The sequence below is a fragment of the Cornus florida genome, unplaced genomic scaffold, assembly GCF_030987335.1.
Source record: "Cornus florida cultivar Cherokee Brave unplaced genomic scaffold, ASM3098733v1 CherokeeBrave_3.0.0_Hap2_Chr03, whole genome shotgun sequence".
NCBI classification, from domain to species: domain Eukaryota; kingdom Viridiplantae; phylum Streptophyta; class Magnoliopsida; order Cornales; family Cornaceae; genus Cornus; species Cornus florida.
In genome coordinates, this window is record NW_026775573.1 from 50,137,493 (window position 1) to 50,151,947 (window position 14,455).

General features: G+C 32.8%; 1 protein-coding gene across 1 annotated transcript; it reads left to right on the forward strand.

The window, feature by feature from the left end:
* Positions 1 to 4,560: 4,560 nt before the first annotated feature.
* On the forward strand, positions 4,561 to 12,861 carry LOC132300483 (12-oxophytodienoate reductase 2-like). The gene is made up of 5 exons (XM_059797578.1): positions 4,561 to 4,715; positions 5,366 to 5,506; positions 5,630 to 5,760; positions 8,718 to 8,894; positions 12,069 to 12,861. The coding sequence occupies exons 1-5, from the start codon at positions 4,615 to 4,617 to the stop codon at positions 12,659 to 12,661; spliced, it is 1,143 nt and encodes a 380-aa protein (XP_059653561.1). The 5' UTR covers positions 4,561 to 4,614; the 3' UTR covers positions 12,662 to 12,861.
* The last annotated feature ends 1,594 nt before the right edge of the window (positions 12,862 to 14,455 follow it).

Genomic DNA, 14,455 nt, shown 5'->3' on the forward strand with positions numbered 1-14,455 from the left:
TTTTTTGTATTTGGCAAAGTTCAAAGTCGAAGTTGAAGCCGATTCCATCAAACGGGACATATAAAATAATTTGTCAAAAATTGATGAATAAATTATTAGTGTTAGATTTTAATATTTTTTTGCTTCCTAAATATTTTACGACAATCAAACACTAAAAAATAAAAAAATATTCTTTTTTACATCCAAACAAACGGAGAGAGTATATGTTTTTACACTTGAATGGTCTTCCTTGTTCCACGAGCGTGCTTTACAAAAGAAAACAAATTTTGATTGATGTGTATAACACAAAATATATGTACTTTATTAAAGGTTCTCATTCGGTGTGCACATTATATGATATATGTATATGGTCAGAACTTTCAAAAACAAAAACTTTAAATATCCATGGAGTTCGTATGTACTAGTACAAATACAGAATTTTTAAGGTGTGGTGTGATTTGAAATAATAATAATTTCAATATAATTAATTCAAATACACCGATTCAAATATAATACCTTAAGTGGATTAATCTTTACTATTTTTGATTGCTACAAAACTTAACCCTAACTTTGCTCTTATACCAATTGTTGAGTTTTAATCAAATAATTTACATGTAGAAATCAAGAATACTACAATTAATTAAAGAGAAAATTTAGGCTCTTACCTGATTGATAATTAAAGCACAGATACTTTTAGATTTTGAAGGACAACCTTCAGATTTCTTTGTGATCCTCCAAAATATTAGAATGTTTTACCCGTATAAGAATTGTCGATACGATAGGGCTGAATAAGAGTTTTAAAACCCTTATGAGCTCGTTTGGCATAGCTTCTGCTTTTGCTTTTACATAATAGAAAAAGAGAAGTAGAAGTTATCACTTCCATTTGGCTTGTGATCAGTGTTTGGAACGCATATTTTAGAATAGTTTTTTATATCACAACAATTTTTTAGGTATGTTTGGAAAAACATTTATTGAAGCTCTTCTCCTATTGAAATACCTATTTTATCCTTAAATAGAGTGAACAACTATTTCTTAAATACCATATGAATAAATCATTCTATTTCTTGATTGGGTACATAATCTTTATTTTTGTTTTATCTTATTTTTTTTTCCTCGTTGCCATCTAATTTAAAATAATCAATGAATTATTATTAAGTGGTAAAATACCTAGTAAATGCAGTGAATCACAAAAAATAAATGTGAAATTCGCACATAAAAGAATAGACAATTTTTTTTTTTTGGCATAGAGAAGGTTTAGAAAAAAATTAATGAGTGGTTAGTCCAGTTAAAATGTTCATCTGCGCCATGAGTGAAAAAGAAATTTTGATTGTATCTAGTTTATTATATGCAAATTCTTATTGATTCCTTTATTCATACTGATTGTTTGATAAAAGATTAATATAAAAGGAAATAAAATGAATAGACAGATTAACAACACAAATATAACAAACAGAGAGTACAGAGATTGATAAATAGCAATTGGTAAGAAACACGCACCAAAGAAATTCTCATCATAACTCAAAAGAAAACTTATACCCATTAATCTAAAAACACCAGTCAGGATATATATATATATATATATATATATATATATATATATATAAAATTTTTCTTTTCTTTTTGACATTCATGCCATAACCAATAATTTTTTGCGTCTATAATTTAAATCCCCTGGGCAAGTGTTGCTTCTAAAGTCCCCAAATTTTCTTTAAACCATTAGATCTGCTTGATTTTCGTCCTGTTAGAGAGAGTTTTGGCCATCTGTGAAGGAAATTATTCCCTCATTATCTACCAGCAAAACTAACCGGATGGAATCACAAGCTTATAGATAAAAAAAAAAAAAAAAAAAAAACATAAAAGAAAAGTATTTGTGTGGCATAAGATATGAAGGTGGTACCATTTCAATCTTAGTTGCATAATTAGATGGTGATTAGTATGAAATCGCCGATGACCGTTGTTGGATAAGCAGGAACGTTGGTTTCCTAGAGGTATCTCTAATTCATGCGAGAGCTTTGATGTGTACTAGGGTTTGGGTTGGAAAGAAAATAAGTAGGTCTTATATAGGGATACGTTTGAAATTCTATATTTTTATTAAATAATAAAAAGGATACTCTTAAAATTTAAAAAGTTTCATTAAAACAATAATTCAACTACCTGTGTCTTTTTAGAAGAGCGTTTTAAAAAAGCTGGGGGGTTCCAGCTTCTCCAAAACCCAAAGCTTTTTTAAAAAAATAGTCAAACACTACTCAAAATAGCTTTTAGTCCCAAAAAGTCAAAAGTTGGGTTTCAAAAGGCAATCCAAACAGGCCCTTATATATAAAAATAAGGGATGACTTCTCTACAAATAAACATACTCAAGTCTCTTTCGCTATCCTGAAAACTTAAATATCAATGATTAGATTTAAAAGAATTAGAAAACCACAATCCAATGATAAAAAATCGTATTCCTAATTAGACCACCAAATTAAAAAGTATAACTCAATTCATATTATCACATATCAATAATTAAATTGTAGTGCTACCATAAAATAATTTTTTTTATTATTTATATATAATAATTTCCAACAGCATCCTCTCTAATTTATAATTTATTTAGCGTTTCAACGGGACCATCCAAATCTTTATCATGGAAGACACAATCTAGGAAGGCCTTTTTTAGAATTATACCCGTTATTGAGTGACTGTCTTGTCTAAATTCAATGAACCCAATAATGGAGTTATCTGTCTCATTAATTAAATCCCATATTATTGAGTCTCTTTTTCAAACATTGAAAAAGTAAACATGTGTACGTCATGGCTATTGTCATCTAAATTGGCAGAATGGGCTTGGTGCTAGCTAAGGCAGACCTTATAACATAAACAATACCGGCTAATAATGTACATGTGATTTTTTACGTCAATTGTGCTAACGTGAACAGCAACAATATGTTATTACAGATTTTTCACCATATAGTTAATCACTATTTAACACTTTATTATTATTATTATTATTATTTTTTACATACACACACCTTCCTTTAAGGTCATCCCTTGAAAAAAAAAGAAAAAAAAAAATCAATAAAGCAGCTAGCAACAAGCCTGTGATGTGTGACGATTGCAATTGATATTCAAGTTGTGGGCTCCATCTTTTGCTACTGCGCCCCTTGTCTACCAGTAATTCTTACGTCAGTACGACAAAAACACACATTATATTTGATGGCCCAAGTCACATAGAGTGGGAGTGAAAGCTAAGTCATATAAAGTGGGAGTGAAAGTTAAAATGAGAGTATAAAAATATCAAAATTTAAGTAATGAATAAGAAAGAAAGCAAGAGAGTGCCAAAAATGTGAGAGCTGGAATGTAGACCGTTGAAAAAACTTATGCCACTTATGTTACCCCTCTAAAATTTACTATCATATTGAAAAAGTGGACATCTTGTGCTGTCATGGCTATCGTCATCTGAACCCACACCCCTCTAAAAGCAGCGGGCATAGCAATGACTATAACAATGACGGACTAACTATGTTAGCACGGGACAGGGTCAAAAAAAAAAAAATCTACCAGTTAAATTAATAATATGAAATTAATATATAAAAATAAAATAAATAATTATAATTTTTTTTTTTCGTATACACATTGACAACAATAACAAAGACGGATTTACTTTAATGTATATCTTAATTTAAATTTATTTACAAACTACTATTAATAATCATAAATAAAAAAATTTAAAAGGGCCGCTTTAATTATTCTATAAAAAATCACCATTAATATTTATAATTTAGTACCATATATAAACAAATGATTTGGACTTTGTAGATGCTCCGTTGGTGGTGGGGACGTCGGTGAAAAAGCAACAGCCGCCTAGTCGTCATCCTCTGACAGCAGGAAGGAGGAAAAAAAACAAAGACGTCCCAACCATCAAATTTTCAATGAAAAAAGGAATGATATTTTGGCATCAACCAAATCTTTTTGTTAGGTGTGACTGTTCGAGTACAAAAAGGGTCAGATCTTTAGAAATTTTTTTTTTTTATTCCGTGTATTGCCTCGTGCAATGAGTACTTATAAACTATTTGTATAATATATATGTTCACGATATATTACATATATGAATGATTGGATGCGCCCGTTACATAATATAATAAGTACATTACACCGATTGTATATGAACGATTAGATGAAACCGTATAAGGATGTATGTTTAATTCCATTTTACTCTTATTAAGTGTCATCAACTTAAGTCACATAAATCAAGAGAGGGAGTAAGAACGAATTCGAAAATAAGAGTATGAGAGCAGTAGAATTAAGTCATAAACATTAAAAATTTGAACAAAAATGTGCTCAGAATGTAAAAACGACACATGTTAAGAAGAATTGTGTGACTTAATCACAATTATACAAACCATTGGTAAGGAAAAAAAAAAAACCATTTTATTATTGTTAACAAGTGGTAAGGAAAAAAAAAAACCATTTTATTATTGTTTTTTCTCAGATAGACATGTGGCTAATGCCCATTTAACCAAACCTCATTGGTTTATGCATACTTTTATTGTCTATATATAACTATGTAAGTAGTTAAAAGTGCCCCCATTGAGTTGGTTGTATTCCTACCATTCATTCTTCTTCAGTGTTTGAAAGGAAAATAGAAACCCAAAAATGGAAAACAAAGTAGTAGCAGAAGGTCAAGGGCAAGAAAATGACCTCCAAATCCCTCTTCTCACTCCGTACAAATTGGGAAACTTTCAACTTTCCCATAGGTATATATGTCTTTTCAACACTTCCAGTTTCCCATTATTATTCACTTGAATTCATTCATTCCGTGTTACCATTTTCATCTTGTTGGGGGCCTTTTGGGTTGTGAGTTATTCTAGTTTTACAGTATAGTATGCATAAATGTGTATGTGTGTATATATATATATATACACACACACACACACATACACACATGTAACCCAATAGTATTGGTTTCTTTTTTATTTTTTATTTGTGTATTTCTTGCCTGTTATTGCTGTATAGTGTTATTGCTGTATAGATTTGTTGTAGAATGAATTTTTACTTTTTGTGCATCAAGTGTTTGATGAAAATCCAGTCGACAAATTCTCTGATTTGTGAATTCTTTTTTCGAATATAATTTGATTTGTGAAATATAGTAATTAACTGTCAATTAATTTCCTTGTGTTCAGCAAATCCTTTTTGTAGTTGGTGAGTATTTTAGTAGTATTTGGAATAAAGAAAAGGTATTGTTCTCCAAGGGCAGAGTAGACTACCTTAAACACTTGGTCCAAATGTATTGATCTTTGTTTCTTTTATTTTATTTATCTCTTTATTATATTTATGTTGCTATTTATTTATATATATTTATTTTGACAAGAATGCCTCTCATTTTCTAACGCACACATATTTTCAGAATTGTTTTGGCACCATTGACTAGGCAGCGATCTTTCGGAAATGTTCCTCAGCCACATGCTATCTTGTATTACTCTCAGAGAACCACCAAAGGGGGCCTTCTCATAGCAGAGGCAACTGGAGTTTCTGACACAGCCCAAGGGTAATTAATAGTTGTACTTATCCGAGTTCTTTGTGGTCATAGATTTTAAAAACAACATACATATTTTAGCATATGATTGGTTTCTTCATAATTTCATCTGTAGTTTTGCTATCTTCACTGTAGGTACACAGATACACCTGGTATATGGACAAAGGAGCAAATAGAAGCATGGAAACCCATAGTAGATGCTGTTCATGCCAAAGGCGGTACCTTCTTTTGCCAGATTTGGCATGTGGGGAGGGTTTCAAATCAAGGTATTTTTTTGACTTCTTATCTCATTTATCCTCTTTTGTCATGGGATGACTATTAACTAAGCATCACTTAGGATAGGGTGAGTTAAATGTTGTTTAAAACATGCTTTATTTTTTTTTGAAAAAACAGTATATTTAAAGTTTTGGAGTTGTTGGGATGCGTCCTACAGTGGATACTTTAAGGCCCATGATGCATTCGTGTCCAGAAGTTTGAACTGACTTGAACAATTCATCAGATTTAAAATCACTTTTCTAGGTTTTTTTTCTCATTTTTTTTTTTTTTTTTTTTTAAAGAAAAGGATTAGCTTCCTTGTTTGGGCAACATGATAAACAAGTGCAACAGAATATGTTGGCATAACTTTTTGATTGCTAGTTTTCAGCTGTGGCATTTTCATATATTTATATATGCTATTCTTTTTCTTCTTCTCTTTTTTTCTTGAAAATTTGGTTTTGGTTGATTACCTGTCTCAATTGTCAATAAATGGGTTTTTTGAAATTTCCACATAAAAAGCTAGCTAAATAAAATCTCCTTTACTAGAAATAAAAAGGGAAAGAAAGCTTAAAACATAAGTTCTCATTTACATATAATCAAGGCAACACTCTACTGTAAGAACAACATTTTTAAACATGTTTTCGAAGCTCTCTTGAAATATTCTCTAGATTTACACAAAGGGATAGTAAATTAAACCATTTTAAATGATCCTTTAAGGTTAAGATTCGGTGGGGAGATCTTGGTATTAGTATCACCCAATTTAACAAGAATTCATCGATATAACCTTGTAAACCAATGTTCTGCTACATGTCATGTGGCCACAATTTTTAATTTGAAGGATCCATACAACTCATAAAATAAAACATTAAGGGCATGTTTGGCAACTGCTTTTGCATTGAGTTTTTTTGCTTCGGACAGTCTACTGTAGCAAAGCAAAAGCATGAAGCATGTTTGGTAATGTTTGCTGCGATTTGAATAGTACTGAAGCGCTTCCAAAAAAGAGGCCAAAATTGGAAGCACCAATAGCAGCCCAAATTGGTGCTTCTGGTTGCTTCCGCACTGTAGCGATGAACAGTAACCCAAAAAAAAAAAAAACCCCCTATAAAATGACCTTTTAAACTAGCTATTTTATTTTTCAAACTTGCAATACTCTTTTACCAAAAATGTTATCATATTTTTGCTTCCAAAAATTTGCAACAAATATGTTACCAAACATATTTCCAAATAATATTGAACACACTCCAAAGCAGAAACATTGCTTCCGCGTTGGGTCAAAGAAAAAGCACAAAGCAACTATGGTTCCCAAACAGGCCCTAAGTTATCATGTGGCCACTAATTTTTCACCTGATTTAGTTGAAGAATGTTTTGTATTGTCAATTGGAATCACATTAAATAAGGGATTTCGTAATAGTAATTACAAGTTGGTGGCAAGTTGGTGGCTTATAGTGACCATACACTACTGATGTAGACATATCTTCTTTTTGTCCTCTGTTGAATATTATGGATGCAGACAAGTTATTGGTTTTACTCTTTTGAATACTCAGGTTCCAGTCCTATTGGCAGTAAAGACCTATTTAAAATTTAAGATATGAGATTGATGTGGGTGAATAGGTGTGCTCTACCACATTATAAATTTAGAGAATTTTGATTGACTATGGAATCTATATGTTTACTACTTAGTGTGTATTCCGACAAAAGTAGTTTCTTGAAACACTTTTTTTTTTTTTAATAGCACGTTATATTGACTGAATTTGATAGTTGGAAGATGAAGAAGATGATTTTTGTTGATTTTTCCATGCTTAAAAAGTTTCTCTTTTGTAACAGTGTCATTTTTATTTTCTAAAGTTAACCAGATACTTTACCTAAACAGAGTCCTAGTATTCACATTGGTTAATTCTTTAATTATTTTAGAGTTAAAAAAACAAGGATAGTGTTGCTCGCCTCTCTTTTAATATCTTATGTGAGACGAGGAAAGCATCCTGCAGTACTCTGACCAGTCATTTGTTGATTATATTATGTTTACTGTAAAAATTGTCAGTAGCAATTCTTCAATCTTAGCTCTATTTCTTAAGTTATATATTATGTTTGACAATTATTTTATGAAGACAATGATAAACACGTGGAATTTTTAAATGCATATTTACAAGTCTGTGAGTGCTAATTTTGCCAAGTTGTTGGTGTTATAAATATAGGGTCAGCAAGTGGACTTTCTGGCGAGTCTAAAGGATAATCTATTGCATTATGCAAATTTTATGTCCACATCGTTTTTCTAAGTTACCTATAAAATTTCCTAGAAACCTCTTCCGTCAAAGGGCTATCATTTCCTGAATGCCAAACATTAAAATTGGGGTCATCCATGTTGAACTGCCGCCAATATTACTGAAAGACCTGGAAGGTGTTGTGGAACTAGGTTCAGTATTTCACTTGGTGCAGGAGGTTCATTAGCCATTATTTTTGGCGTGATACTTCTGCCTAATTCTTCTTATTCTTCTTCTCATTTATTTTTCTTTTCTTTTGTTGTGAACATCAAATGTAGAAGACCTAGCAAGCTTCAGTTGGATTCTTTCCAAAAGCATGAAAAAAACCATGGTTACTTTTTCATTGGATTATGGAAACGATGAGGGTCTTATATATGAATTTATATAGTTTCTGTTTTTATAAATCAAAATATATTAACATATTTGTTAGGTACCTTTTCCTTTCCTACTTCTGTAAAACAACTAAAGTAAGAAGCACTCAAGCTAATGCTTTGTGGTTATATATTTTATAAATCAAAATATATACACCCATTTTGTCAAATTGGAACTTGAAATCTCAACCTTTTCTTTGAGAGGTGGAGGGGATAGCACTCAAGCTAATGCTTTGTGGTTATAATGTCTCCTTGTTTTCTTTGATGAAATGATGTACTTTATATTTTTAGGCCTCTTTGACGTCACATCTTAACCTATTTAGCCATTTTCTTGTACAGGTTTTCAGCCAAATGGGCAAGATCCGATATCTTGTACTGACAAGCCGTTGGCTCCTCGACTTCGTAGTAATGGCATCGATGTTGCACAATTTTCACCTCCACGACGCCTGAGTATAGATGAAATTCCTCAAGTTGTCAATGATTTTAAACTTGCAGCCAGGAATGCTATGGAAGCTGGTAAGCTTTTGAAGCTACATTTAGACACTAATGAAAAGTAAACTTGTTCTTCAACTTCAGAAAGTTAAATGGTATTTGATTTGCTGATTCCATAAGATAAAGAAATATATTTATTTGAAATGAATTGCAGAAAGAATATATGCTGAACTTGTTTATGAATCATGGTTGTCTGTCTTTAGTGGGTAAGAATAAAATATGAGATCATAGGTTTGGTAATATTTCTACTCTGATGTTGTAATGACCTAAATTTTGTTTTGCAAGTTCAACTGCATTTTATTCTTTTGTGAAGCAAGTGAGATATATATATATATATATATATATATTTTCTTTCTGGAAAAAAATTAATTGTTCAATTTTCTTTGAAGGAAATTCAATAAACATGTAAATATGGCGAGTCAGTTTTGTATCTATTATTTTAAGGAATATTATGTCTGTTATAATAGCAGAATCAATTGCCATCATATTTAATATATGTAGGTACTAGGTTATGAATAAGCTCCCTAGTGGAATCAAGTAAGTAACCTCTCTACTAGAGTAGCAAAATATGGGTCTCAAGGTCTAGTGATGTCCCGGGACTCAAGGAGAGTGGATTAGAATGAAAACCAAGGCAGCCTTAGCAAAGTGGCAGTAATTGAGAAAATCTTGGATAATCTCAAGATTACTTTTCCTCCCTTTTTAGAAATTCATGAACTGATTTAAGGAGTAATCCCGTATTTGTAGGATTACAGGAGTGTAAAGGACAGCTGGGGTTATTAACTGGCATGACAAAAAAGCGTGGCTAAATGGTGATACCAACAAATCATATGAGTTTTCAACAAGTGAGTTAGTGTCTGTTGAGCGCCATCATGTGGCTAAAACATCTCAGTGGACACATGGTATTTTTCTTTCTACGACCAACCAAAATATAGATTGTAATTGTGGATACACCTTGGTGAGCCCTCGAATTTTGGCCTTGAGGATACAAGACCACTAAAATACCGTTCTGGACCATGTGCAACAACATGGTCGCACTGTGTGCAGGTTGAGGCGCTCTAGCTGAGCCTTGACGAGCCTGGGGCTTTTTTTTGGAGCCTCGGCGTGCCTTTAACAACTATGGATGAAGGTATCGCACATAGGATAATGGAGGTCCCAAGCTAATGGGCTATGGTTAAAACTGAGGTAGCCTCTGGAGAAATAGTAGAGTAGCAATAATGGAGAAAAAATAGGAGAATTCCGAGTCCATTGTTATCCTTCATTCCAGAAGTTCTTGAACTGAGGTAAGGAGTCATCCTTTTAATGTTAGAGGAATGTAATGAATTATTGGTGATAGGTGATGGCTAGTGCATGCGAAGGGAAATTTGACTAAATAGAGAGACTAATGAATCATAGGAGAATATTCTCAGGTGAGACGGCATGCAGAGTGCATCAAGTGGTGAATACATGTCTCAAAAGAACACAGGGCATCTCCCTGAGATGATCCATGTAGTAATTAGATGACAGAGACGGAGGAGATGAGAAAAGTGTGTGAGAGAGAAGCCCCCTTCTGTAAACTGTGTTTAGAGAGGACTCCTTTTCCATTAATTGAGGTGTTCGTATACACTACCACATATGTCGCCTATACACATGTGAAAGACAATCAGGGAGATAGAGACAAATGTCTAATGCATTGTTGCTCTAAAGAAAGGCACATGCCTCTCCATTTCTATTCTACTCCCTCCTCGTGTGAGAACATTGTAACTGGACGTTGGCACTCATGTGATGTAAGATGGATGGGACCACTGGCCTGACCACCTAGCAAGCACACTCTCTTAGAGCACCTACTCCGGGCTCTTCAAAGCCCATTTTAGGCGAGCCAATGCACTAAAGGTTGTGCAGCGACCTAGCTAAATCTGATGGGGCCCATTACTGCGAGCCGGCCCGCGATCGCTAAATTTTTTTTTTTTTTTTTTGTTTTTGTTTTTGTTTTTTTGACGGCGTCGTTTCTGCTGCATCTTTTTTTTTTTTGCGTAAAAACCTATTTTTAGGTTTTAATAAAACCTAAAAATAGGTTATTTTGAGCTCTTTTTTAAAATAAAAAATAAAATAAAATATATTAAATGAAAAATATATTGTTTAGGCATTGTTTGGCAAAAATAAATTTTATTTGGGCCAAAAATAAATTAAAAAAGCTTATTTTTTTCCCTTAAAATTTGTTTTTTATTTTTTTGCTTTAAATTTTAAATGTGTACCACAAATAATGGATTTGGCCATTAAGGCACTGTTTGGCTGACACAAATAGTGCCTTAACGGCTATAATTTTTTTAAAAAAATATATAAATATTTTTTTTAAAAAACTTTTTGTAGAAAAAATAATTAAAATTACAAATCCATCTACTTAAAAATATAGCTGTTTAGGAAAAGTTTAAAAAAAAAAATTAAAAAAAAATTAATTTTAATTTTTTATTATTATTTTTTTGGAGAGCGAAAATTCGGAGAGCCTGATGGAGTGCATGTTTCTGGAGAGCGAAAGTTGCTGACGTGACTCTTGGAATTGCTAACGTGGCTCTTGGAAAAGTTGATGTGATATTTTTAGAGAGCCAAAATTTGGAGAAGCTGGTACAGATGGCCTTAGTTCACAATACTGTAACCTCGTTAATGGCCCTGAGTGACATGTCAAGGCATGACATGGAAAATGGCTGCCCATGTTGTTCCCGTGTTGCAAGTTGTGCGATTCCATCACCCACCGCCAAATTTTATATGAGAAAGGAAGGATGCATTTTGACATTTAGGAGAAACCAACTAGTTCTATTGTATATTACTGTCGCTTTTTAAGGTAGTCCATTAAAAAATGGCACCATAACTTGCTGCATTACTTAATTGAGAGTTTCACGGGAAGGGTGCCATCTTTTTACGAATCATTTGTGAAGACACTTGATATCTTTATTCACAATGATTTATCCGTAAAAGACAAAATAGAAGCAAAATTTTCCACATCAAGGATAGAAAAAGAAAAAGAAAAAGAAAAAACATGGTACACATATTAAGGTTAAGTGCATAATACTTGAAGTTCGGCAAATTTTATGTCAGGAAGTGAGCATGAAGGCAACATTTGTTTGAACAGATACTGATTCAGTGATGTTTGTTTGATGCACAAAATACCAAACAGGGCCTATCACTCTTCATTTTCTGATTCAGTGATGTTTGTTTGCTGCACAGGTTTTGACGGGGTTGAAATCCATGGGGCTCATGGTTACCTAGTCGACCAGTTTATGAAAGACCAAGTGAATGACCGCACAGACAAGTATGGAGGTTCTCTGGAGAACCGTTGCAGATTTGCTCTAGAAATAGTTGAAGCTATTGCTAATGAGATAGGAGCGAATAGACTGGGAATAAGGCTCTCTCCCTTTGCAGATTTGATGGAATCCGGAGACTCAAATCCAGAGGCTCTTGGCCTCTATATGGCTGAATCATTGAATAAATATGGCATTCTCTACTGTCACATGGTTGAGCCTAGGATGAAAACTGGAGGAGAAAAATGTGAATGTCCCCATAGTCTTGTGCCCATGAGAAAGGCTTTCAATGGTACTTTCCTTGTTGCCGGGGGTTATGACAAGGAAGATGGTATCAAAGCTTTGGCTGAGAACCGAGCAGATCTAGTTGTTTATGGACGTTTATTCTTGGCTAATCCAGATTTGCCAAAGAGATTCAAGCTCAATGCTCCTCTCAACAAGTACAACAGAGACACCTTCTATCTACCATATCCTGTTATTGGCTACACTGATTATCCATTTCTCGAAAAAACAGCTTAAATTTTCTATGTAGGAGAATGTGAACCAAAAAATTGTTCTCGACCGTTACAACTTTCCATTCTTTCTAGTGCTTGTTTTCTGCTGTAAGAGTGCCATCCCACACGGGAATTAGGTTTGTTTAAATTTCTCATTTTTCAGCCATGCTATTGTTGTTGTACTTGCGATAAATAATATCATGCAGTTGCTTTTGGTTATATAAATTTGAATCTAACATTTGGACTCTAGAAATCTGAACCTAAGATAATCTTTCTATGTTCAGTGCGTACTTTTGCATCCTTCTTGCAATGTGAAATCTCCTGAACCCTAACGAGTGCAGCCAACTTCCTTCCCGCCAATCTTCACCCGCAATGGTTCCTGTGACTACTCCACGCCTCGTGCGTTCATCCTCTTTGCGGATGGCTTCAGCTCATTAGACAGGCCAGTTGGTAGTCATACAGTAGCTTGAAGACGAATCAGAAGCGAAAGTCTACTTACTATGTTGATAAAGTAGCATGAAGATGAATCAGAAATGATGCAAATTTCTGCAACTCTGAGATTGTAGAATTACTTTCCTAAAAGTTCTTGCCATCACTTTAGAAAGAGATTGCTATTAGGTTGTTGACAATAAAACACTCAAATTATGCTATTAACAATACTGAAGGGATTCTCTGATCATTCTACAAAACTAAAAAAAGAATTAGAGAAAGGAATAAATTCAAATGAAATATAAATCTAGACCAAGTACTTCTATTAGTACCAAAGTCACTATCTTGATAGTTACATCTATTCAGACTAATAATTGAAATTTATTTTTTGACTTCCACTTATTTGAACTTGTAAAATCAATTTGAGATCCACGCAATAAGAAAGTTTGTAAAATTATTTTTTATTTTTATTTATTGCTTTAGATACCCAATAATTTATCTAATGTTATAACACATAGAATGGCTGTATGTCAACTGTCAACCGAATCTATTGATAAAAAACTTTTGGAGTTATCCAATACCTAATACTGTCCCAAAAAAAAACAAAAAAGCGTGTATCTCTTCTTTTTGGGTTGTTCCAAAAAAAATTGACTACTTTTCTTTTTCAAACAATATATTTCACATTTTTTCATATATGTCTTTAGAGTTTAAAATTTCAAACTTGAATCTTCAAAACTTAAAAGGGCAAGTTAGTAATTTTTTGAAAAATAATGAATGTCCCCTTAAAAATTTCTACTCCCCAAAAGTAACACTCCTTTTGGGACAACTTCGAAAAACTACCTTTAACCAAAAAAAAAAAAACCTTCGAAAAACTAGAAAAATATTAAGACCAATTGGAGTTAATTTTAAAGTTTGCTGCATAGTCAATCCCATATAAAAGTTCGGACCGAGTGGATGTTCAGTGCACAGAAAAAGATTGCAGCTCACCAATAAAACTCACCCAATGGGGATAGATCTGACATGGTATCTCTAGATGCTTATAAAACTTTCTATCTTTTGTTATTTATATAATATGCCTACTAATTTTAAGGTATTTGTGAAAAGAGCCGTGTTTTTAAATTTTTCTTACTAGAATAAAAACTTTTATTTTCTGGAATAATTAAAAGAAATACACAATAATATTTTATAGACTTATAGACTTCTTATGACAAAAAAATCTAGCGTATAAATTTTCTCTAACAAAACAGTATGGGCTTTGAAACTAAAATAAATTGAAGGCGTGCCAAAATAGAATCTTGCGATAACATAGGGATAAAATTAACAATAATTCACAGAGGTGACTTACGAACCTGATAACGCTCTGCAACAAATGCCAAAACAACAGCAAAAC